Source organism: Thamnophis elegans, chromosome 17 (assembly GCF_009769535.1).
Source record: "Thamnophis elegans isolate rThaEle1 chromosome 17, rThaEle1.pri, whole genome shotgun sequence".
Classification (NCBI taxonomy): domain Eukaryota; kingdom Metazoa; phylum Chordata; class Lepidosauria; order Squamata; family Colubridae; genus Thamnophis; species Thamnophis elegans.
In genome coordinates this window covers 5,090,675-5,112,360 of record NC_045557.1, presented here as the reverse complement: position 1 = coordinate 5,112,360, position 21,686 = coordinate 5,090,675, and the positions used below count along the sequence as shown (strand labels likewise).

General features: G+C 48.8%; 2 protein-coding genes across 2 annotated transcripts in view; both read left to right on the top strand.

The window, feature by feature from the left end:
* The window catches only part of LOC116520132 (kinesin light chain 2-like), an 18,649-nt gene extending 2,718 nt beyond the window's left edge, over window positions 1-15,931 (top strand). Inside the window, exons 2-11 of the mRNA XM_032234283.1 lie at window positions 980-1,081; window positions 2,154-2,327; window positions 3,850-3,949; window positions 7,605-7,654; window positions 8,360-8,430; window positions 8,547-8,655; window positions 9,061-9,210; window positions 10,082-10,206; window positions 11,277-11,337; window positions 13,905-15,931. Coding sequence (XP_032090174.1) covers window positions 980-1,081; window positions 2,154-2,327; window positions 3,850-3,949; window positions 7,605-7,654; window positions 8,360-8,430; window positions 8,547-8,655; window positions 9,061-9,210; window positions 10,082-10,206; window positions 11,277-11,337; window positions 13,905-13,985 — 1,023 coding nt within the window. The 3' untranslated portion in view covers window positions 13,986-15,931. The remainder of the gene's footprint in view (window positions 1-979; window positions 1,082-2,153; window positions 2,328-3,849; window positions 3,950-7,604; window positions 7,655-8,359; window positions 8,431-8,546; window positions 8,656-9,060; window positions 9,211-10,081; window positions 10,207-11,276; window positions 11,338-13,904) is intronic.
* A 1,987-nt stretch (window positions 15,932-17,918) lies between these two features.
* Window positions 17,919-21,686, top strand: part of LOC116519932 (ras-related protein Rab-1B) — a 13,613-nt gene continuing 9,845 nt past the window's right edge. The window contains exon 1 of the mRNA XM_032234036.1: window positions 17,919-18,163. Coding sequence (XP_032089927.1) covers window positions 18,150-18,163 — 14 coding nt within the window. The 5' untranslated portion in view covers window positions 17,919-18,149. The remainder of the gene's footprint in view (window positions 18,164-21,686) is intronic.

Genomic DNA, 21,686 nt, shown 5'->3' with positions numbered 1-21,686 from the left:
TTCCTTCCTGCTCAGTCCCTACCTTCCTCCTTCCTTATTTCTAGTCTTCCTCACCTCCCTCTCTTTCCCTATGCTCTTTCTTTCTCTCTTTCCTTTCTTTCTTTCTTTTCTTCCTTCCTTCTGCCTTCCTTCCATTTACTCTCCCTATTCATATCCTCTTCCTCCTTTCCCCTCTCCTTCATTCTTCCTTCCTTTCCTTCCTTCTATCTTCCTTCCGTTCCTTTCCTTCCTTATATCTTTCTTTCCTTCCTCACCCTTCCCTTCTCTTTCCCATCTGCTTTCTTTCTTTCCCCCTCTCCTTTCCTCTTCTCCTCTTTCCCCCCCCTTCCTTTGTCTTTCTTTCCTTTTCCTTCCTTCCTGTTCTGTCCTGTCCGTCCATTCTCCAGTTCTCTCTCCCTTTCATTATCCTCCTTCCTTCCTTCCTTCCTTCCTTCCCTTCCTTCTATCCTTCCCTTCCTGTCCTTAATAATTCTATTCCTCTCCTTCACCCTTTCCCTTCTCTTTCCCCATCGGTCTTGCTTTCTCTTTCTCTCTTCTCCCCTTTTCTTTCTTCTTTCCTGCCTTCTTCTGTCCTTCCTTCCATTTCTCTCCCTTCATTATCCTCCTTCCTTCCTTCCTTCCTTCCTTCCTTCCTTCTTCGTCCTTTCCTTCCTTCCTTCCTTCCTTCCTCTATAAATTCTATTCCTTCCCTCACAACCCTTCCCTTCTCTTCCATCTGCTGTCTTTCTTTCTCTCTTCCCTTTTCTTCTTTCTTTTCCTTCCTTCCTTCTGTCCTTCCTTCCATTTCTCTCCCCTTCATTATCCTCCTTCCTTCCTTCCTTGCTTTTCTCTCCACTTCATTATTCCGATCTGCTCGATTTCCTACATCCTTTTTCTTTAGACACCGAATCGTGGCAGTTAACCAACAGCCCTTCAGGGTTGTTGTTGTTGTTGTTGTTGTTGTTGTTATTATTATTTCCTTTTTCTTTTTCACAATCAGGTGGCTGCCACTCTCAACAACCTGGCCGTGTTGTACGGGAAACGAGGAAAATATAAAGAGGCCGAACCTCTGTGCAAGAGGGCGCTGGAGATTCGCGAGAAGGTAATTTATTTTATTTTTCTTTTTTATATTACTTTTTCAATGTCATTTTATTTGGTGGGAAGGGAACAGCCTTCCGTGCGCCTTCAGGGGCGTTGAGTCATGCCGGCCACATGACCCCGGAGACGTCTTCGGACAGCGCTGGCTCTTCGGCTTTGAAACGGAGATGAGCAGGGCCCCCTAGAGCCGGGAACGACTAGCTCAGATGTGCCAGGGGAAACTTTACCTTTACCGTATCATTATTACACACATAATTGTGTGTAGAGTATATCGTCCCAAGACAATACACTGTTCCCCAAGCACTTTTGGATGTTAAAAAATTATAAATAAAATTATATTTTAAAAAATGTCTTGAGTGCCATCGTCTCTCTCTCTCTCTCTCTCTCTCTCTCTCTCTCTCCCTCCCTCCCTCCCTCTCCCTCCCTCCCTCTCTCCCTCTCTCCCTCCCCCCTCCCTCTCTCTCCCTCCCTCCCTCTCCCTCTCCCTCCCTCCCTCCCTCCCTCTCCCTCCCGCCCCCTCCCTCCCTCTCCCTCCCTCTCCCTCCCTCCCTCTCTCTCTCCCTCCCTCCCTCCCTCTCCCTCTCTCCTTCCCCCTCCCTCTCTCTCCCTCCCTCCCTCTCTCTCTCCCTCCCTCCCTCTCTCCCTCCCTCCCTCCCTCTCTCTCCCTCCCCCTCCCTCCCTCCCCCTCTCTCTCCCTCCCTCTCTCTCTCCCTCTCTCTCTCTCCCCCTCCCTCTCTCTCCCTCTCTCTCTCTCTCCCTCCCCCTCCCTCTCCCTCCCTCCCTCTCTCTCTCCCTCTCTCTCTCTCCCTCCCTCTCTCTCACTCTCTATCTCCCTCCCCCTCCCTCCCTCCCCCTCTCTCTCCCTCTCTCTCCCTCCCTCCCTCTCTCTCTCACTCTCTCTCTCCCTCCCCCCTCTCCCTCCCTCTCTCTCCCTCCCTCTCTCTCTCCCTCCCTCCCTCTCTCTCTCCCTCCCCCTCCCTCCCTCCCTCCCTCTCTTCCTCCCTCTCCCTCCCTCCCTCTCCCTCCCTCTCTCCCTCCCTCCCTCCCTCTCTCCCTCTCCTTCTCCCTCCTTCCAGGTGCTCGGAAAGTATCACCCCGACGTAGCCAAACAGCTCAACAACCTGGCCCTCCTTTGCCAAAACCAGGGGAAGTACGAGGAAGTCCAGTACTATTACCAGCGGGCCCTGGAGATCTACGAATCGCGCCTGGGCTCCGACAATCCAAACGTAGCCAAGACCAAGAACAACCTGGTGAGTTGGGGCTTTTGAGAGACTCGGAGCATCCCAAGAGAGGAGAAGAAGGATGAAAAAAATCAAGAGCGGGAAGGCATCTTCCCCAGATAAGCAGGGATTAACCCCAGACAAACAGCCAAGCGGAAAACGACCACTTGAATCAAGCAACTTGGCAGGGGGGAAATTACACCCGCCAACGTGGGCGAGGCGAAGCCGTTGCGTCTAAACAGGCAGCAAAAACCCACACTCCCTGACACTGTTGATGTTACCTAGTTGGGTAAGCAAACAAGCGAACATACCCCGTTCCCTTTAAAGGAGAATGTTTGTGAGGTCGGAGTTGAACTGTGGGGTCCTTGGTGCTCTCTGAGCTTGGTGGCTTTTTTTGCAGATGTTTCATGACCCAACTAGGGAACAGCATCAGTGCCAATTAAACTGGCACTGATGATGTTACCTAGTTGGGTCATGAAATGCCTGCAAGTAAACCACCAAGCTCAGAGAGCTCAAAGGACCCCACAGTCGTCGTCCTCCTCCTCCTCCTCCACCACTACCACAAACCCTCCTCCCTTCTAGTACTGATGATGTTACCTAGTTGGGTCATGAAATGCCTGGAAGAAGAGGACCAAGGACACCACAAACTGACCTCTTCTGCCAACTCTTTCTTGCGGTGGCTGCTTAGCTCCCGCGACTGCTTCCTGTTGGGGCCCTAAAGGGGCCGGGTGGGGAGGGGAGGGGCGAATCGAGGCCAGCGAGGCGCCCCTCGACGTGAGTGACATCGAGTTGGCCACGCCCACCCACTCACGTGACCACCTCGCCACGCCCACCCAGCCGGTCATTAGGCAGGTCGTACGAGTGGTGCTCGGGATTTAAAATTGTGAACTTAGTGGTCCCTGAGGTCCGAAAAGTTAGTGAGCTGTTGTGGCCCAGCAGGAGCCATTGGAGCTGCCACCAGACTCCGACAGCGAGGGCCCCTCTGAGTCGGCTCTGGAGGATGTGGAGGACCCTGGACAGGGTTTCGACTCCGAGCAGGGTGCAGAGAGGCTGGTTGGCCACCAGGAGGTGCCTGAGCTTTGGACCAGTTGGGAGGAGACAAGGGAGTGTGATCCGGACGTCATGCACTGGAGCAGTGAGGAGGAGACAAGGGAGTTAGTCCTGGATGCCCAGCAACGGAGAGCTGATAGGCGTAAGGAACAGTTACACAGTTACAGGAGATAAGTGCGCTCAGCTGGTGGTAATTAGGCTCCTCTCAAGACTATAAAAGGAATGATTGTGCACATGCCCATTGCAGGAGTCAACGTATTCACTAGAGCTGGAGAATTCTCGTGGCTAGCTTGGCAGGCTGGATTGCTGCCAACGTCTGGACTGTGCTGGATTGCTGCCAAGGTCTCGTCTGTGTGTTAATAAATCCTTGAAGTATCTTTGTCTTGGCGCGCTTTGGTGTAGGACGAAGGGGGTCAGAACAGTGAGCCCCGGTTTAAAACAAGAAACGTGGCCTGTCCCTCTTAACTTTTGGCCTTTTTAAAAAAAAAAATCTTCCTCCCAGGCTTCTTCGTACATCAAGCAAGGGAAATACAAGGAAGCCGAGACTCTCTACAAGGAGATCCTCACCCAGGCGCACGAGAGGGAATTCGGATCGGTCAACGGTAAGCGTGGGAAGATGTATTTTCATCGGTTTGGAAAGGGGTGTAAGTGTGGAAAGTGGGCAAAGGGGCTTATTCCGTGGCTAACTTTGGAGAGAACCTTTGGTCTAGATCAGGGGTCGGCAAACTTAAAGACTCCCAAGAGCCATTTGGACTCGTTTCCCACAGAAAAGAAAACAACGGGAGCCACAGAGTTTTTAACCGGAAGCCCCCCGTTCAATTCTGGAGCTGACCGGAAGTTCAATTTCCCCCACCATAGAGTCTCCTCCTAGCACGGCGTACTTTTTCCCCTACTTGTCATAACCAAAAGCCCCATCAATTGTGGAGACAACTAGAAAACCCTTGCCATAGAGTCTCCTCCTGTCGCACTGTGTTTCTCTTCTCCCCCCCCCCCCCCCGGAAGCTCCTCTCAAAATTGTGGCGCTTACCGGTGACGGAGCCGCAGCAGAGGGAGGAAAAAGCCACATGCGGCTCCAGAGCCGCAGATGGCTGACTCCTGGTCTAGTGGTTAAAGCACCAGGCTAGAAACCAGGTGCTAGTTCTAGTCCCGCCTGAGTTATGAAAGCCGGCTGGGTGATTTTGGGCTGATCACCGGGAGACAGTGAAATCTAGTTCCACCTTAGACACGAAATCCGGCTAGGTGATTTTGGGCCGATCACCGGGAGACAGTGAATTCTAGTTCCACCTTAGACACGAAATCCGGCTGGGTGATTTTGGGCTGATCACCGGGAGACAGTGAATTCTAGTTCCACCTTAGACACAAAATCCGGCCAGGTGATTTTCAGCCAATCACCGGGAGACAGTGAATTCTAGTTCCATCTTAGACATGAAATCCGGCTGGGTGATTTTGGGCCGATCACCAGGAGACAGTGAATTCTAGTTCCACCTTAGACACGAAATACGTCTGGGTGATTTTGGGCCGATCACCAGGAGACAGTGAATTCTAGTTCCGTCTTAGACACGAAATCCAGCCGGGTGATTTTGGGCCAATCACCAGGAGACAGTGAATTCTAGTTCCACCTTAGACACGAAATCTGGCCGGGTGATTTTGGCCGATCACCGGGAGACAGTGAATTCTAGTTCCACCTTAGACACGAAATCCAGCTGGGTGATTTTGGGCTGATCACTGGGAGACAGTGAATTCTAGTTCCATCTTAGACACGAAATCCGGCCGGGTGATTTTGAGCCGATCACCGGGAGACAGTGAATTCTAGTTCCACCTTAGACAAGACCTGGGTCGGAACGCCTGGTGTGTAAACTGTGACATCCATTGGGCTGGGCCGAAAATTCTTCTTTTTCCAGGCAAGGTGACTCATCCGTCCGTGTCCAAACGCTTCTCTTTCGCTTAGTCATTTCCAGGTGTGCTGATATCGGATGAGCAAATCTGGATCCTTTCATGAGCTCAGCCCAAGGGAAACGTTGCACCACCCGAATTTCAGCCGGATTGTGGGTTCAGCTCCCCATCCGGGTTCACCCAACGGAGCAAGCCACACCCGCTTCGGCTCGGCACCTTGTGCGAAGCTGGCCAGCGGGAGCCATAAAACCAAGATTTATGGTTTAACGTTAGAGACCAGAGGTTACCAACCTTTCGGCTCTCAGGGGCCACTAAATTCATAATTCAAACAAGAGATATAAACGAGACTGGAAAAAAATGGTCGATTATATACAAAATAAATATGGGACTAAGAAATTCCAGATAGCTTATGATTAAGATCAGGAATGATATAAATTGTTTAAAGTTAGCCTAGCAAGGAGGAGCTAAGTTCAATGTAAAGATGCTATCAATTTTTTATTCTTTTTTCCAATATATTCTAGACTGTTTTTGTTAAAGATTTATACCGTGTATGGGTGCTGGGAAGTCGGGGGGAGGGAAGGCTGGGGGGGGGGGTTGGGGGGGAGGGAGGGATGCATATTAGGCTTGACGAGGGGTGTTAGATTTTAATGTAATATGATTGCACATGTATACTGTCTTCTCTTATTTTTTCTTTAAAACTAAGATATGTTAAGTATATTGATATGGAAGCATAAATACCATCAACATAGAATGGAGTTTGCTCAGAAGCTGAAATACACCAATGAGAGGAAGAGTGGGAAACAGAGGAGAGAAGAAAGATAGGAAGAGAGGGATAGGAGAGAAGGTAAGGGGGGAAGATGAGGAAGAGAAGGAGGAGTGGAATGAAGAGAGAGGAGAAGGAGAAAGGAAGGGGAAGTAGAGTAGGAAAGGATGATGGAGGGAAGAAAGGAGGTAGAAGAGTGGGAAACAGAGGAGAGAAGAAAGATAGGAAGAGAGGGATAGGAGAGAGGATAAGGGGGGAAGATGAGGAGGAGAAGGAGGAGTGGAATGAAGAGAGAGGAGAAGGAGAAAGGAAGGGGAAGTAGAGTAGGAAAGGATGATGGAGGGAAGAAAGGAGGTAGGAGAGAGGCAGAAGAAAGAGGTGTATGGAGAGCAGAAGAGCTAATAAAGGATTTTTATCTTTCTGGGCGTTGATGACAAGAGGAACTGATGTAATTACTACTTAATACAATAGGATACTGGCTATGTAATAGTATACATTTGATTATATGTTATGAAAGTGGAAAATAAAAAAAGTATATTTAAATTCATAATTTTGAATCCCTCGGACCACTAATACGATCTGCCTAAGGACCGGCTGGGTGGGCGTGGCCAATTCCATGTCACTCACGTTGAGGGGCGCCTCGCCGACCTCTACTCACCCCTCCCCTCCCAGCCACTCCTCACCTGCCCATCCAGGCTCCTTAGGGCCCCAACAGGAATCAGTTGTTGAAGCTAAACAGCCACCATATCGTGTTTTTTATATATATATTTATATATAAACAATCTATTTTCCATTAACTAGTGTGTCATCCGGGTACAAATATGTCGTGCCAACATTCAACTCTACAATCTTATTAATTAATCTCATCTTGGCTTAATTTCCAATCCCTTAAGTATCTACTATTAAAGCAATCCCATGGTATAATTTATATAACTCTATTAGTTATATTAACTGTTAATACATTTTCCATACTTCAGATAACTTCTTTGACTATTAATTCTTAACGTCTATACTCTAACCACCAGTGAAAAGATAGCAATAGCAGTTAGACTTATATACCGCTTCATAGGGCTTTCAGCCCTCTCTAAGCGGTTTACAGAGTCAGCATATTGCCCCCAACAACTATCCGGGTCCTCATTTTACCCACCTCGGAAGGATGGAAGGCTGAGTCAACCTTGAGCCGGTGAGATTTGAACAGCCGAACTGCAGAACTGCAGTCAGCTGAAGTAGCCTGCAGTGCTGCATTTAACCACTGCGCCACCTCGGCTCTTATAAGATTCCCAATATAATAATCGGTTTATTCTTTCTCTTCGATGGCCAATGTTGATCTGTTCATTCCTGCGCCTTCTGATATTTTCCTAATCACATTCTCCTCTGCAGGGATCTCTTCGCTTTCCCAGTTTTGTGCCAACAACAATCCTAGCTGCTGCTAAAACACACCAATCATCAAATATACATTTTCTGGTAAAATCCCCCAGCAACGATATTTCCGGTTTTAAGTCAATAGGTCGTTGTATCATCTTTTCCAGCATCCGTAAAGTTGAGCCTATCGCAATGCGGCTGCCTCGAATTTTCTAAACCATTTCTTCTCTTCTATTCAGGTGACAACAAACCCATCTGGATGCATGCGGAGGAACGGGAAGAATGTAAGGTATTTTGGGGTTTGGGCAGAGAGTCCAAAGGGCGGATTGTTTTAACCCGGATTTGGGGGCTGTTGTTGTGACCCGCCAGTGGCAGCAGAGTCGGAGAGTGAGGAGGGTTGGGGAGGAACCTGGGCCAGTCCTGGAGTCTGGGGAAGGCTCGGAGGAGGGCTCTGTGTCGGAGGCAGAGAGTGGGGCCAGGGCCGTATGCCAGTTATCAGCTGCCTTCAGAGTCAGACATCAGTGAGGCAGAAGAACAGCTGGAGCCTGTTCCCAGTGTGTGCATATGCAAAGTTGCCAGATGACAGGAAGAGCTAAAGAACAGGGGTCGACTTGGGAGTAAGGCCACAGGTAGACGATGAATGGCCCCTCCCAGAGGAAATAAAAGAGGAGCGACAGGGGAGTGGAGTTTGCAAGAGACTCATGAGTTCGCTTCATTGGTTCATGACTCTCCGAGACTCCTGGCCAAGTTCTGCAGATATCAGCCTGGCAGCTCTCCAAGCCAGATGAGGTCTGTGACCGTAAATCCTCCCTCGAAAGACTTTGCTGGATGGGAATGAGCAGAATTCACAGTCAATTAATAAAAAGGGGTTTTCGTCGGGACAAAGAGTCAGCTTCAGGCTCTCGGGAAGCCTCGGTCCGAACAACTGCATCCAAACGATCACCATGCCTTCCCTTTCATTTATTTATTTTTCACATCTCCTTTTCCCCTTCAGGATAAGTACCGAGAAAACAGCGCCCCGTACAGAGAATACGGCAGCTGGTATAAAGCCTGCAAGGTCGACAGGTGAGCGGGGAAAATGGGCCCTCGTAGCACGATTCGCTTAACAACGGTACTCGCTTCCCTGACGCCTGCCTTTGCTTCTCTCTCTCTCTCTCGCCCCCCTCCCCCCCCCCCGGAAGCCTGACCGTCAACGCCACCTTAAAAAGTTTGGGGTCTCTGTATCGGCGCCAAGGCAAAGTGGAAGCCGCCGAGACGCTGGAAGAATGTGCGCAAAAATCGCGCAAACAGGTAGCGTGTTTCGTTTCTTTCCATGGGATGAAAACAAGAGCCGAGGTGGCGCAGTGGTTAGGGTGCAGCACTGCAGGCTACTTCAGCTGACTGCAGTTCTGCAGTTCGGCGGTTCAAATCTCACCGGCTCAGGGTTGACTCAGCCTTCCATCCTTCCGAGGTGGGTGAAATGAGGACCCGGATTGTTGTTGGGGGCAATATGCTGACTCTGTAAACCGCTTAGAGAGGGCTGAAAGCCCTGTGAAGCGGTATATAAGTCTAACTCCTATTGCTATTGGGCCGGGGGATGCCTTGATTTGCGACCGCCATCACTTGCAATGAAAATTTCCCTTACTGTCGTATGTAAACGCACAGGTCTGCCCGTATGCATGGGGCACGGATTAAACGGATTCCTGTATTTTGCAGGGCATGGATGCTTTCAACCAGAGCAAAATCGTGGAGCTCCTAAAGGACGGGAACCGTGCCGAACAGCGATCCAACCGCGACGGGACTCCCGGCAACCGGAAGTCCGAGAACGAGAATGAGTCAGAAGAAGGAGTAGCCGAATGGTCTGGGGTGAGATAGAGAGAGAGAGAGAGAGGGAGAGGGAGATAGATAAGATAGATGATAGATAGATAGATAGATAGATAGATAGATAGATAGATAGATAGATAGATAGATAGATAGATAGATAGATAGATAGATAGATAGATGATAGGTAGGTAGGTAGAAAGAAATAGATAGATGATAGATAGATATAGATGATAGATAGATATAGAGATAGATAGATATATATATATATAGAGATAGATAGATAGATAGATAGATAGATAGATAGATAGATAGATAGATAGATAGATATAGATATAGATATAGATATAGATATAGATATAGATATAGATATAGATATAGTTATAGATAGATAGATAGATGATAGAAAGAAAGAAATAGATAGATGATAGATAGATATAGGGAGAGAGAGAGAGAGAGAGAGAGAGAGAGAGATAGGTATAGATAGATAGATGATAGATAGAAAGAAAGAAATAGATAGATGATAGATAGATATAGGTATAGATAGACAGAGAGATAGAGAGATAGATAGAGAGATAGATAGATGATAGATAGATAGATAGATAGATAGACAGACAGACAGACAGACAGACAGATATAGGTATAGATAGATAGATGATAGATAAATAGATAGATAGATAGATAGATAGATAGATAGAAAGCAATAGATAGATAGATATAGGGATAGATAGATAGATAGATAGATAGATAGATAGATAGATAGATAGATAGATAGATAGATAGAAAGCAATAGATAGATAGATATAGGGATAGATAGATAGATAGATAGATAGATAGATAGATAGATAGATAGAACTAACAATTTCCTTGTTAACTTAAAAGATGGGCGCAACCTGTGTGTCTTTTGCTCTGCCAGGTGGGCTCTGGAACTCTGCGCCGCAGCGGCTCTTTCGGGAAGCTGCGAGACGCTTTGCGACGGAGCAGCGAGATGCTGGTTAAGAAGCTTCAAGGGAGCAGCCCCCAAGAACCGAGGAATCCCGGGTGAGTTTCAAATTTTGAGGAGTCCGGAGCAATGGGAACGCCCCTATCCTGCATTTCCTCCCATTTTCATTTTTATACTCGCCGATAAACCGGCGTTGCCCGGGTATTTATTTATAGGGGGGAAACGTCCGAACCAAATGTAATTTCAAATGTTGGCTTTCCCTCCCCCACCCTTACCAGAGGGAGCCCCCTTGTGGAGGACTGTGAAGCCATTACCATGGCAACTCCACTGCGCTGTACAGTAGAAGCCATTTGAGGGCAGTACAGTAGAAGCCATTTGAAGGCACAACAGGCTGTATCTTAACAGAACACACACCCCGAGGGGCCTTAGGGGTGTCTTACCCCCACAGTATTTGTTTCCAAACAGTAATTCATCTGTGTACCAAGTTGGGTTGAAATTGCTCCAGGCGTTCCAGAGTTATAGTGGAGCACACACGGGCAAACACACACGTTTTTATATATAGATAGATTTTGAGGAGATTGTTTTGTTTCTCTGATTCTGGCGTCATCCCAATCGTCTTCATTTGTGTACAGGGGAACTCTTCGACTTAGCAACCACGGAGTTAACGCGAAACACCTGTTTAAGGGAGTTTTCGGTCCCATTTTTATGACCTTTCACAGTTAAGGGAATCCGTGTGGCGGTTAAACCTAGGGACACGGGTGTTAAGTGGGTCTGGATTCCCCCCACCCCACCCGTTTGGCTTTGCTCGCCAGAAGGTTGCAAAAGGGGGATCGCGTGACCCACATCCCGGGACGCTGCGACCGTCGTAAACGTGAGTCGGTTGCCCAGCGTCTGGGTTTTGATTGCAAAATCAATTCGATTGGTTTTGATCGACCACGCCGTAAGTGGGGAAAAATCTTGCGTCCCTTTTTTTCCAGTGCTGAAAAAAACTTCAGTCGCTAAACAAAATGCTTGTTAAGTCGAGGATTTCTTGTACATGGTTCGGCCAGGAATAAAATGACCGAATTCAGGTTGAAAAGAGGGATTCCGTTTCCGAACGCTGATCCCCGAAGGTGGGTCCCCTCGGGAAAGGAATCTCACCCGTTCTGGCTTTACTCTTTCGCTGCAGGATTAAAAGGGCCAGTTCGCTCAACTTCCTGAACAAAAGCGTAGAAGAGGAACCGAGCCAGGTAACACACCTGTGGTGGGGAATCTGCCCAGCCTTCTCTTTCGGATTGGGCTCCAGTGGTGAAGCTGGCATGGCGGGGTGGGAAGCCACGAGACTCGTTTGCCAACAATGTCAAAGGGGCAGGTTGTGGCCTGTCCCTCTTAACAACAGTGTCTTTTGATAACAGTGTGATCTGGTCGAGTAGCTGGATTGTTTTCATAGAGGGAGGAGGGAAGGAAGGGAGGAGAAGAGTGAGGGAGGAGGGAAGGGATGGAAAGAAGAGGGAGGGAGGGGAAGGGAGGGAGGAAAAAGACAAAGAGAGGAAGGGGAGGAAGGAAGGAATGTGGAAGGAGAAAGGAAGGGGAAGGAAGGAAGGAGAAGAGGGAAGGGAGAAAAGGGAGGAAGGAGAAGAGGGAAGGGAGAAAAGGGAGGAAGGAAAGAAGGAAGAGGAAGGAAGGAATGTGGGAGGAGGAGAGGGGGGAGAAAGGAAGAGGCAGGGAGGATGGAAAGGAAGGAAGGAAAAAGAAGGAGGGAGGGGAAGGAAAGAGGGAAGTGGAAGGAAGGAATGTGGGAGGAGGGAGAAAGGAGAAGAAGGTGAAAGGGAAGGAAGGAGAAGAGGGAGGGAGGAGGGGAGGGATGGAAAGAAGAGGAAGGGAGGGGAAGGTAGGGAGGAAAAAGACAAAGAGAGGAAGGGGGAGGAAGGAAGGAATGCAGGAGGAGAAAGGAAGGAAAAGGAAGGAAGGAGAAGAGGGAAGGGAAGAAAGGAAGGAAGGAAAAAAAAAGATGGAGGAAGGTAGGGGAAGGAAGGAAAGAAGGAAGAGGAAGGGGGAGGAAGGAAGGAATATGGGAGGAGGGAGGGAGGAGGAGAGAGGGGGAAGAAAGGAAGAGGCAGGGAGGATGGAAGGGAAGGAAGGAAAAAGATAGAAGGAGGGAGGGGAAGGAAAGAGGGAAGAGGAAGGAAGGAATGTGAGAGGAGGGAGGAAGGAGAAGGTGAAAGGGAAGGAAGAAGGGGGAGGAGGGAAGGGAAGGAAGGAAGAGGGATGATGGAAGGGAAGGAAAGAAAAATGGAAGGAAGGAAAAATAGGGAGGGAGGGGAAGGAAAGAAGGAATTGAATTGAATTGAATTGAATTGATTTTATTTGTAGGCCGCCCTTTTCCCTGAGGGGAATCAGGGCGGCTCACAGAAACCAGGGAGAGGGGAATACAATACAATACAGTACTAAGACAACAACACATAATAAAAATGATACACAACATGCATACAACATTCGGGCGGGGTAATGGTCCTTATCCCCAGGCCTGACGGGCGAGCCAGTTCTTCAAGGCTGTGCGGAAGGCCTGGACGGTGGAGAGGGTACGAATCTCTACGGGGAGCTCGTTCCAAAGGGTCGGGGCCGCTACTGAGAAGGCCCTCCTCCTTGTGGTTGCCAGCCGACATTGGCTGGCCGATGGGATGCGGAGGAGGCCTAACCTATGAGATCTTATAGGCCGTAGGGAGGTAATTGGCAGAAGGCGGTCTCTCAAGTATCCAGATCCACTGCCATGTAGGGCTTTATGGGTGGTCAATAGCACCTTGAAGCGCATCCGGAGATCGACAGGTAGCCAGCGCAGCTCGCGGAGGATAGGTGTAATGCGGGTGAATCGGGGTGCACCCGCAATCACTCGCGCGGCTGCATTCTGCACTAGCTGAAGTCGCCGGATGCTCTTCAAGGGCAGCCCCATGTAGAGCACATTGCAGTATTCCAGCCTAGAAATCACGAGGGCCCGAGTGACTGTTGTGAGGGCCTCCCGGTTCAGGTAGGGTCGCAACTGGCGCACCAGGCGTACCTGGGCGAATGCCCCCCTGGTCACAGCCGCTATATGATGGTCGAATGACAGCTGTGAATCCAGGAGGACTCCCAAGTTGCGAACCCTCTCTGAGGGGTGTAGAATTTGACCCCCCAGCCTGAGTGTTGGATTAGTGGCCGAATTTTTGGGAGGAAAACACAACAGCCACTCGGTCTTTTCTGGGTTGAGCACAAGCTTGTTAATCCTCATCCAGTCCATGACGGCTTCGAGCCCCCGGTCCATCACGGCAACCGCTTCATTGATTTGGCACGGGGCGGACAGATACAATTGAGTATCGTCCGCATATTGATGGTATCTAATCCCGTGCCTACGGATGATCTCTCCCAGCGGTTTCATGTAAATGTTAAATAGTAGGGGGGATAAGACCGAACCCTGCGGCACCCCATATTTCAGGGGCCTTGGGGACGATCTCTGCCCTCCCACTAACACCGACTGCGACCTGTCCGAGAGGTAGGAGGAGAACCACCGTAACACGGTGCCTCCCACTCCCACCTCCCGCAGTTCCCGTGCCTACGGGAACCTCCCGCTAAGGGGAGGAAGGGGAGGAAGGAAGGAATGTGGGAGGTGTAAGAGGAAGGAAGGAAGAGGGAGCAAGGGAAAAGGAAGAAACGGCAGAGTAGAAGAGGAAGGAAGAAAGGAAGGGAAAAGGAAGGAAGAAGGAGGAGAAGGACAACCCCTCCAAAATTGGGAGATGCAAAGCTGGCACCCCTTCAATCCCCTTCGCTCTTTTTTCCTCTCTAGGGCTCCGGCAACCTCTGCGACAGCCGAGGCTTAAGCGCCAGCAACGTCGACCTGCCCCGCCGAAGGTCCCTGATGGCGTGATTCCCCCCCGTGGCTCGGGCTGGGTTGGAGTGCCCGGGGGAGGCCTGGAAATCCGGACCACGCCAGGGCTGCTCCTAGCTTCTGCCTGGGACCTCATCCTCCCTGAATTCCCCATCCTGCCAGCACAGAGCTCCCACCATTTGCAGCTCCGAGGCAGAGCGGTATCTCACTTTCCCCTTCACGGGCTCCGCCGGCGCCCCACAAGTACGCCATCGCCCCCACATCCAAGGTCTTCCTCTCCCCTCCACCCACCCCGAGCATGTTGCCACCGCAGCTCTCATCCTCGGCCCTGGCTACCAAGTGCCACTTCGACCACTCACCTCTAAGTCCAGATTAAGGCAGGATATCTTGATACATTGCCATGACACACCGTAAACTGCATCTTGTTGCGGGGGGACGACGGACCCCTAAAGCTGCATGATTTGTCAAGGCCTCTTCTCGGGAAAGTGGTGGGAAAGTAGCAAAATAATAATAACAATAATAATATAATTTCCTGGGGTTCCGTTCTGCGTTCCTTTCTTGCCAAAACGGGGTCGAAAACTAGCAAGGTCAGTTTTGAATCCACCTTCATTTGAAAGAATAATTACGCTTAGTAATTCAAGCACTTGAATGGCTCTCTTCCCAGTGGATCCTTTCTGTGTAGGATCTGTTGTGCCCAGCCTCAGGGAGAGAGAGAGAGAGAGAGATCCCAAGCCAGCCCCTCCTCTCTCTTGAAATCTCATCTCTCTTCTCCTCAATCTGCACTGGATTTTTTAAAATTATTTTGTATTTTTAGGGGGACTGCCTGGATTACGATGCATCGCTCCTGCGGCCTCTTTAATTCAGGGGCTCGCTTACCGACGGAATGACCCCCGGTGTCCATGCAAATATTCCTATCTCGTTCTTCTCCGCTCCTCTCTTTTTTCTCCCCTCCAAATTTGGGCGCAGGAGGCATCTCGCCTGAGCGAGATGGATTATTAATCGTATTCCCACTGGCCCTCATCTTAAGAGAGCCAGTGGGAATCGTAGATAACCCCCCACTGTAGATAACCCCCCATCTTCCTCCCCTGCTTGGGAACGATGCATAGGGAGAGACAACTGGGCCAGCCAGAAGCAGTATTTGCGGGTTCGGCGAACCAGTTAAAAATTTCTGCAACCGGTTCGTACAAACCGTTACGAACCGGCTGAATCCTTTCACCCAGCGATTATCGCCTCTTCTCTGCCGTGATTCTTTGCACCCCTTCTTAGCAAGATAAACGGGCCCTTTCTTCTCTCCCCCCCCCCCCCAGCGTTGCTTGGGCATCCATTCAATTAAAAATCATCATAATCACAATAAATAAACAGCTAAGGATTTAAGCCAAAGGGGTAGAACACTGGGTTTGAGCAGAAAACCCGATCCACTCCCCCTATTCTTGCCTCCTCTCTTTTCTCTTCCTTCTGCTGCTTCTAGAGATGGAGAACACTTCCAAACGGCGCATTTATATCAGATGCCATTTCTCCATTCCTGATGCATCCCTGGGAGTGGAGTGGGGGGCTGATGTAGGGGAGAAAACCACCTCTTTTTTGGGGGGGGGGATTATTGCAAACGCAGGAAGCTTGTCTCCTGCTTCAAATTCTGCTTTCAACCTTTGCGGCAAAAAAAATTGCTATTTTGCAAAAGATCCCACTTAACTTAAGTCCCTCGCTCTATTGCAAGCCCGTAGGGAGGACGGGCCTGTAATTTTTGAGTTTGTTTTTTATTCCTCCCTCTCCCCCCCCTCGCCGTTTCACAGGATTTCAAAACGGGCAGGACCCCGGTAACTTATATCCCCTTAAATCTTGCGTGCGTGTTCGCGGGCACTTGGAGGGGGCTCTTGCATACGGAGAAGAGGTTAACGGTTATGTCGGAGGGGGTGAAACGAAAGGAAAGAGAATTGTGCTTTGTATTTAATTATGTTGCTCTAGAAATAAAAATAAGAGGAATATTCTGTGGTTTGGTCTTTTTTTTTAAAAAAAAATTAAACATTTTTTTTACATTTTATTTTTATATAAACAATCCATTTTCCATTAACCAGTGTGCCGTCCAAGTACAAATATTTTGTCCCAACATTAAAATATACAATCTTATTGTTTCATTTTGGCTTAATTTCCAATACCTTAAGTATCTAATATTATAACAATCCCATTAAATTTCAAAATAAATTGAAATTTATTTAGCTCTATTAGTTATATTGACAATTAATATATTTTCTATACTTTAGATAACTCCTTTTACGATTAATTCTTATGTCTATTCTCTAACCACCGGTAAAAAAGATTTCCAAATTGTATAATAATCGGTTTGTTCTTTCCTTTTAATTGCCAGTGTCAATCTATTCATTTCTGGACATTGTAATATTTTCCTAATCACATTCTCCTCTGTCGGGATCCTCCTCACTTTTCCAATTTTGGGCAAATACGATCCTAGCTGCTGTTATAACATGAATAATCAAATATACATTTTCTTTATTATAATTTTCTGGTAAAATCCCCAGCAAAAATATTTCAGGGTTTAAGTCAATACAATAAATAGCAGAGTTGGAAGGGACCTTGGAGGTCTTCTAGTCCAACCCCCTGCCTAGGCAGGAAACCCTATACCGTTTCAGGCAAATGGCTATCCAACATCTTCTTAAAGACTTCCAGTGTTGGGGTATTTACAACTTCTGGAGGCAATTTTTGTTCCACTGATTAATTGTTCTAACTGTCAGGAAATTCCTCCTCAGTTCTAAGTTGCTTCTCTCCTTGATTAGTTTCCACCCATTGCTTCTTGTTCTAATCTACAGCCACGTATGTATTAATACATTCCACCCTTTATTGTTATTTTTATTTCCTTCCATTCAAACACGTCCGATTGGAGGCCCTACCAATTAGAAAATCAAAGTCGCATGAATCCCCAAGGCTGTTTTTAGGAATCCGAGTTCTGTGCCGGATTTAGCCAATCTAAATTTAAATTTGTGGTTGTGTTTTTAGATGTATATATATACACCCTTATGAACAAACCCGCGCGATTGGGGATAAAAATAAAAGGTGACTATATGACCCCGGATGCTGCACCCGTCATAAACATGAGTCAGCTTCCAAGCATCCGAATTTGGATCACGCGGCCGTGGGGAATGCCGGAACGGTCGTAAGTGTGAAAAAAACGGTCATAAGTCACTTTTTTCGGTGCCTTTGTAACTTTGGTCACTAAAAGGGGCCGTTGCAAGTCGAGAAGTACCTGATAAATAAATAACAGAACAGTCAACACCACATATTTTACAACACTATAATAAACACCACAAATATTACGTGTATAAGTTTGTATAGGTAAAATACAGGTGTGGCTGGATCGTTTGTTGATGCGAAATATTAGAATAATTTAGGCACTTAAATAAGGCCTCTTATTTAAGCCTGGAGGTGGAGCTCTTGGCTCACAATCAGGAGGTTGTGAGTTCAATCCTAGGTAGAGGCAGATGTAGGGTTTCCTGCTTGGGCAGGGGGTTGGACTAGATGACCTCCTAGGTCCCTTCCAACTCTGTTCATCTGTTAAAGGCCTAATTGTTTAAATATTTCACACGCACAACCTCGTGTAATCAGAGGCTATTTAAAAATAATTAAAATGGGCTGTTTAATAACTAATCGAATAATTTAAACATAACTGCTCTATAATGGCCCCTATCTATAATGACAGACCCTGAGGTCAAGGCGGCCAGAACTCAATTTCCCAGAGTGCCTCTGGGGCAGCGGCCATGACGCCGAAAGACGACCCCGGGAGGGGAGGCGGGGCGAGAGGGGGGGAGGATGACGTCAAACCAGGAAGCCGGAATCTCCATTTCCCGACAGGCCGCGCGGCTGGGATTGAGAAAGAGAGAGAACCTGACTCAAGGTTTCCTCCTCTTCCCCCCCCAAAAAAAAAGACACCTCAGCGCGGAGACTACGCCTCCCGGCGTGCCCCGCGCGCGGCCCCGCGCGTGCGCGTTGTTAAAGTCGCCCCTGCGGGGGGAGGGCGGGGGGAGCGGCGGCGGCCATCTTGTGCGAGAAGCGACCGGATCCGCCAGGCAGGAAGGAGGCCGGAGGAAGGAAGGAAGGAAGGAAAGAAGGGGGAAAAGGAAAAAAAAGGAGGAGGAGAAGCCGACAGCAGAGCCGCCCGCCTGCCCGCCCGCCCGCCGCGGAGGAGCCGCCGCCGCCATGAACCCCGAATAGTGAGTGTCGTCCGCCGCCCGGGAGGCTCCGTGAGGGAAAGAAGGGAAGGAAAGGGGCCGCTTTTACCTCAGTTTCCCTCAGCCAAGCCGGGAAGGAGGCCCTCCTGCCCCGCCGGGCTCGTTGACGGCCGGACTACAAGTCCCATCGGCCCCGCCCGGGGTTGACGGGGTCTCCTGAGGGGGAGGACTACACGCCCCATCAGGCGCTTCACCCTCCCTCAGCCGGAAGAGTTGAGGGGGTTGCTAAGGGGGTGGGGTCGCCTTTCCCATCATCCCCAGCCGAGGGAGGGTGGCGTTGCAACTCTTTCCTGGGGGAGGAGGGGTTTGAGGCCCCATGGTCCACAGCAGGGGGAGTGTCCCCCCCCTCAGAGATTGGGGGCCTTCTGAATGGGGGAATTGTGACCCATGTTTCACGGCAGGCAGGGAGAGGGGTATTTTTTAGCCTCCTGTTGGGAGAATGAGGTTATGGACCCATCATCCACAGCGGAGCCAATTCTCCCCCCCCCCTTTCCAGGGAGTTTTTACCTCCTGTTGGGAGAATGGGGTTGTGGACCCATCATCCACAGCAGGGCCAATTCTCCCCCTCCAGGGAGTTTTTACCTCCTGTTGGGAGAATGAGGTTATGGACCCATCATCCACAGCGGAGCCAATTCTCCCCCCCCAGGAGTTTTTACCTCCCTTTGGGAGAATGGGGTTGTGGACCCATCATCCACAGCAGGGTCAATTCTCCCCCTCCCTCCAGGGAGTTTTTACCTCCTGTTGGGAGAATGAGGTTATGGACCCATCATCCACAGCTGAGCCAATTCTCCCTCCCCCTTCCAGGGAGTTTTTACCTCCCTTTGGGAGAATGGGGTTGTGGACCCATCATCCACAGCAGGGTCAATTCTCCCCCTCCCTCCAGGGAGTTTTTACCTCCTGTTGGGAGAATGAGGTTATGGACCCATCATCCACAGCGGAGCCAATTTCCCCCCCCCCAGGAGTTTTTACCTCCCTTTGGGAGAATGAGGTTGTGGACCCATCATCCACAGCGGAGCCAATTCCCTCCCCCCCCAGGAGTTTTTACCCTCTGTTGGGAGAATGGAGTTGTGGACCCATCATCCACAGTGGAGCCAATTCTCCCCCCCCAGGAGTTTTTACCTCCTGTTGGGAGAATGGGGTTGTGGACCCATCATCCACAGCGGAGCCAATTCCCTCCCCCCCCCAGGAGTTTTTACCCTCTGTTGGGAGAATGGAGTTGTGGACCCATCATCCACAGTGGAGCCAATTCTCCCCCCCCCAGGAGTTTTTACCTCCTGTTGGGAGAATGGGGTTGTGGACCCATCATCCACAGCAGTACCAGTTCCTTCCCCCCCTCCAGATCTCCAGAGACGTCCCTGCTAGGAGAGGGGAACCGTAGCCCCATCATCCACAGCCGCACCCTCCTCTCCGTTGGAGTTGGGTGGCCACAATATTTAAGTTAATAATAAATTCCTAATCTTCTCTGGCTTTTAAGTTGTGGAGTCATCACTCCATCATCCACAGCTCCGCAAACTCTCCCCCCATCCCCAAGACGAGTGGGATTGGAGCCCCATCATCCACATCAAGGCCAATTTTCAATTTTCTCTCCCTTATGCTTCCACCCCGCCCCCCCCCCCAAAAGGGATACATTAGGCTTATTTACAAAAGCCATCATTCCCGGCTGACCCAGCCTTATGGATATAATAGTCCAACTCAATAAGTTGTTGACAAGTTGGCTGTAAACAATTTATTACTCAAACAACTGGAATATTTGTGTCCTTTTCACTGATGGCAAAAGTGACAGAAATCTTAGCGAGGAAGCAGATATCTTTATATCTTTATGCTTTTATACCATTATGTCTTTATTTCTTTTTTTCAGCTTTTAAAAAAGGTTTTTCTTTTTTAATCTTGTGTGTTTTATAGTGGTTAGCTTTTAAAATCGCCAATATTAGCTAGCCTTCCCGTCTCATGCTGGTTTGTGAATGTAACACATTGACTTGCAACTCGTATTTATGACTGTGGCCATATTCCCAGGGTAATTTTTTTCCCCTTTTGCGACCTTCTGACAAGCAAAGTCAATGGGGAAGCCAGATTCACTTAACGACGGTGAATCATGGCGGGCTGGGGGAATTCTAGGACTTGAAGTCCACAAGCCTTAAAAGTTGCCAAATTTGGAGTCCCCTGGCCTAACATATAAGGTGGGAACATCGCAAAGCCCCTTCCCTATTTAGCTAATCCATTTTTCCCTTCCCTTGGACTGGTATACCAGAAGGGTATATAGGGTCTCCTGCCTGAGCAGGGGGTTGGACTAGAAGACCTCCAAGGTCCCTTCCAACTCTGTTATTCTGTATTCTGGACTCGCATTGTTCCAATTTTCGGTTGCTATTTCTACCCTACCCCACCCAGGAAATCTCCTGCCTCCATTATACATTTTTAATCACCCCAAACCTTCTTTTACACGTTGTTCAAGCTCTTCTCATTTTTGGGTGGGTTTTTTTTTTTGGTTATTGTTGCAAAAATCAGGAATTATTCGACATTATTTGCATTTGTCCCGGGATGCAGAAAACCAGATTGTGGAATCCAGTGTGCCTTCTATTAAATACCGTGCATTTTAATGTAAACATTGCTTCTCTTCCCCTTGGCTTTGCCCTTCGCGTTGAGGGCTTCCCTTAATGTGGCTTTTTTCAGAGGGAAACCCCCCCTCAGGTATGAAGCGAATGGTTTATTTAAACACTCTGTTATTAGAGGTTTTTACAGGATTTGCTTAACATGTTTGGTCCTCCTGGCACTCTGGTTTAGGAAAGGATGAGCTGCAAAGTTCATTTAAGGTGCCACGGGACGCCTTAAGAGGTTTGTTGTGACAAAATAAACACCGCCCCCACTTTGAAAGTCAGCTTCTGTGGGACTTAATTTGCCCCTCTTGGTGGTGTTGACACATCGCTTTAAGCCATGGAGTTCATTTTTGCAAACCGCTGGGACCGAGGTCATCATGCAGGCCAAACCAAAAGGAAACAATCCAGCCTCTTGTTTCCTTCTAAAAAAAATCGCCTTTAGTGCCGCCGGATGGGATTATCCAGAGCTATTCCTTGTATTATTTTGTGCGTGTAAATCACTTGCGTTATCCGGTGGTAGAGACTTATTTTTGCCTCGACTTACGGACACAACAAAGCCTGGAATTTTGCAAGGTGTTAACTAGGTTAAGTCCAGACGCCACTTGACTGGACTGGATTTCACGACTCCTTTTACAGCGGTCGTAAAGCCAGGTAACCATGATGTCCGGTCTGTTTCCCAGTGCCCCAAAGGGAATGACATTACCGGTGTGTTTCGTCTGTGTGCGGCAATCAAAACTTCCAAGGTGTGAAGGAGAGGTGGCCGTTGTAAGTTCGGGGATGGGTCGTAAGTAGCTTTTTCGAAGCCACTCGTAACTTCATGCTGTCATTATAAATGTTGACACAGCTCTCTTCTAACCTTCACTTTCGTATTCCGAAGATCATCATAAGCCAGTGTTAATAATGAAAGTGAAATA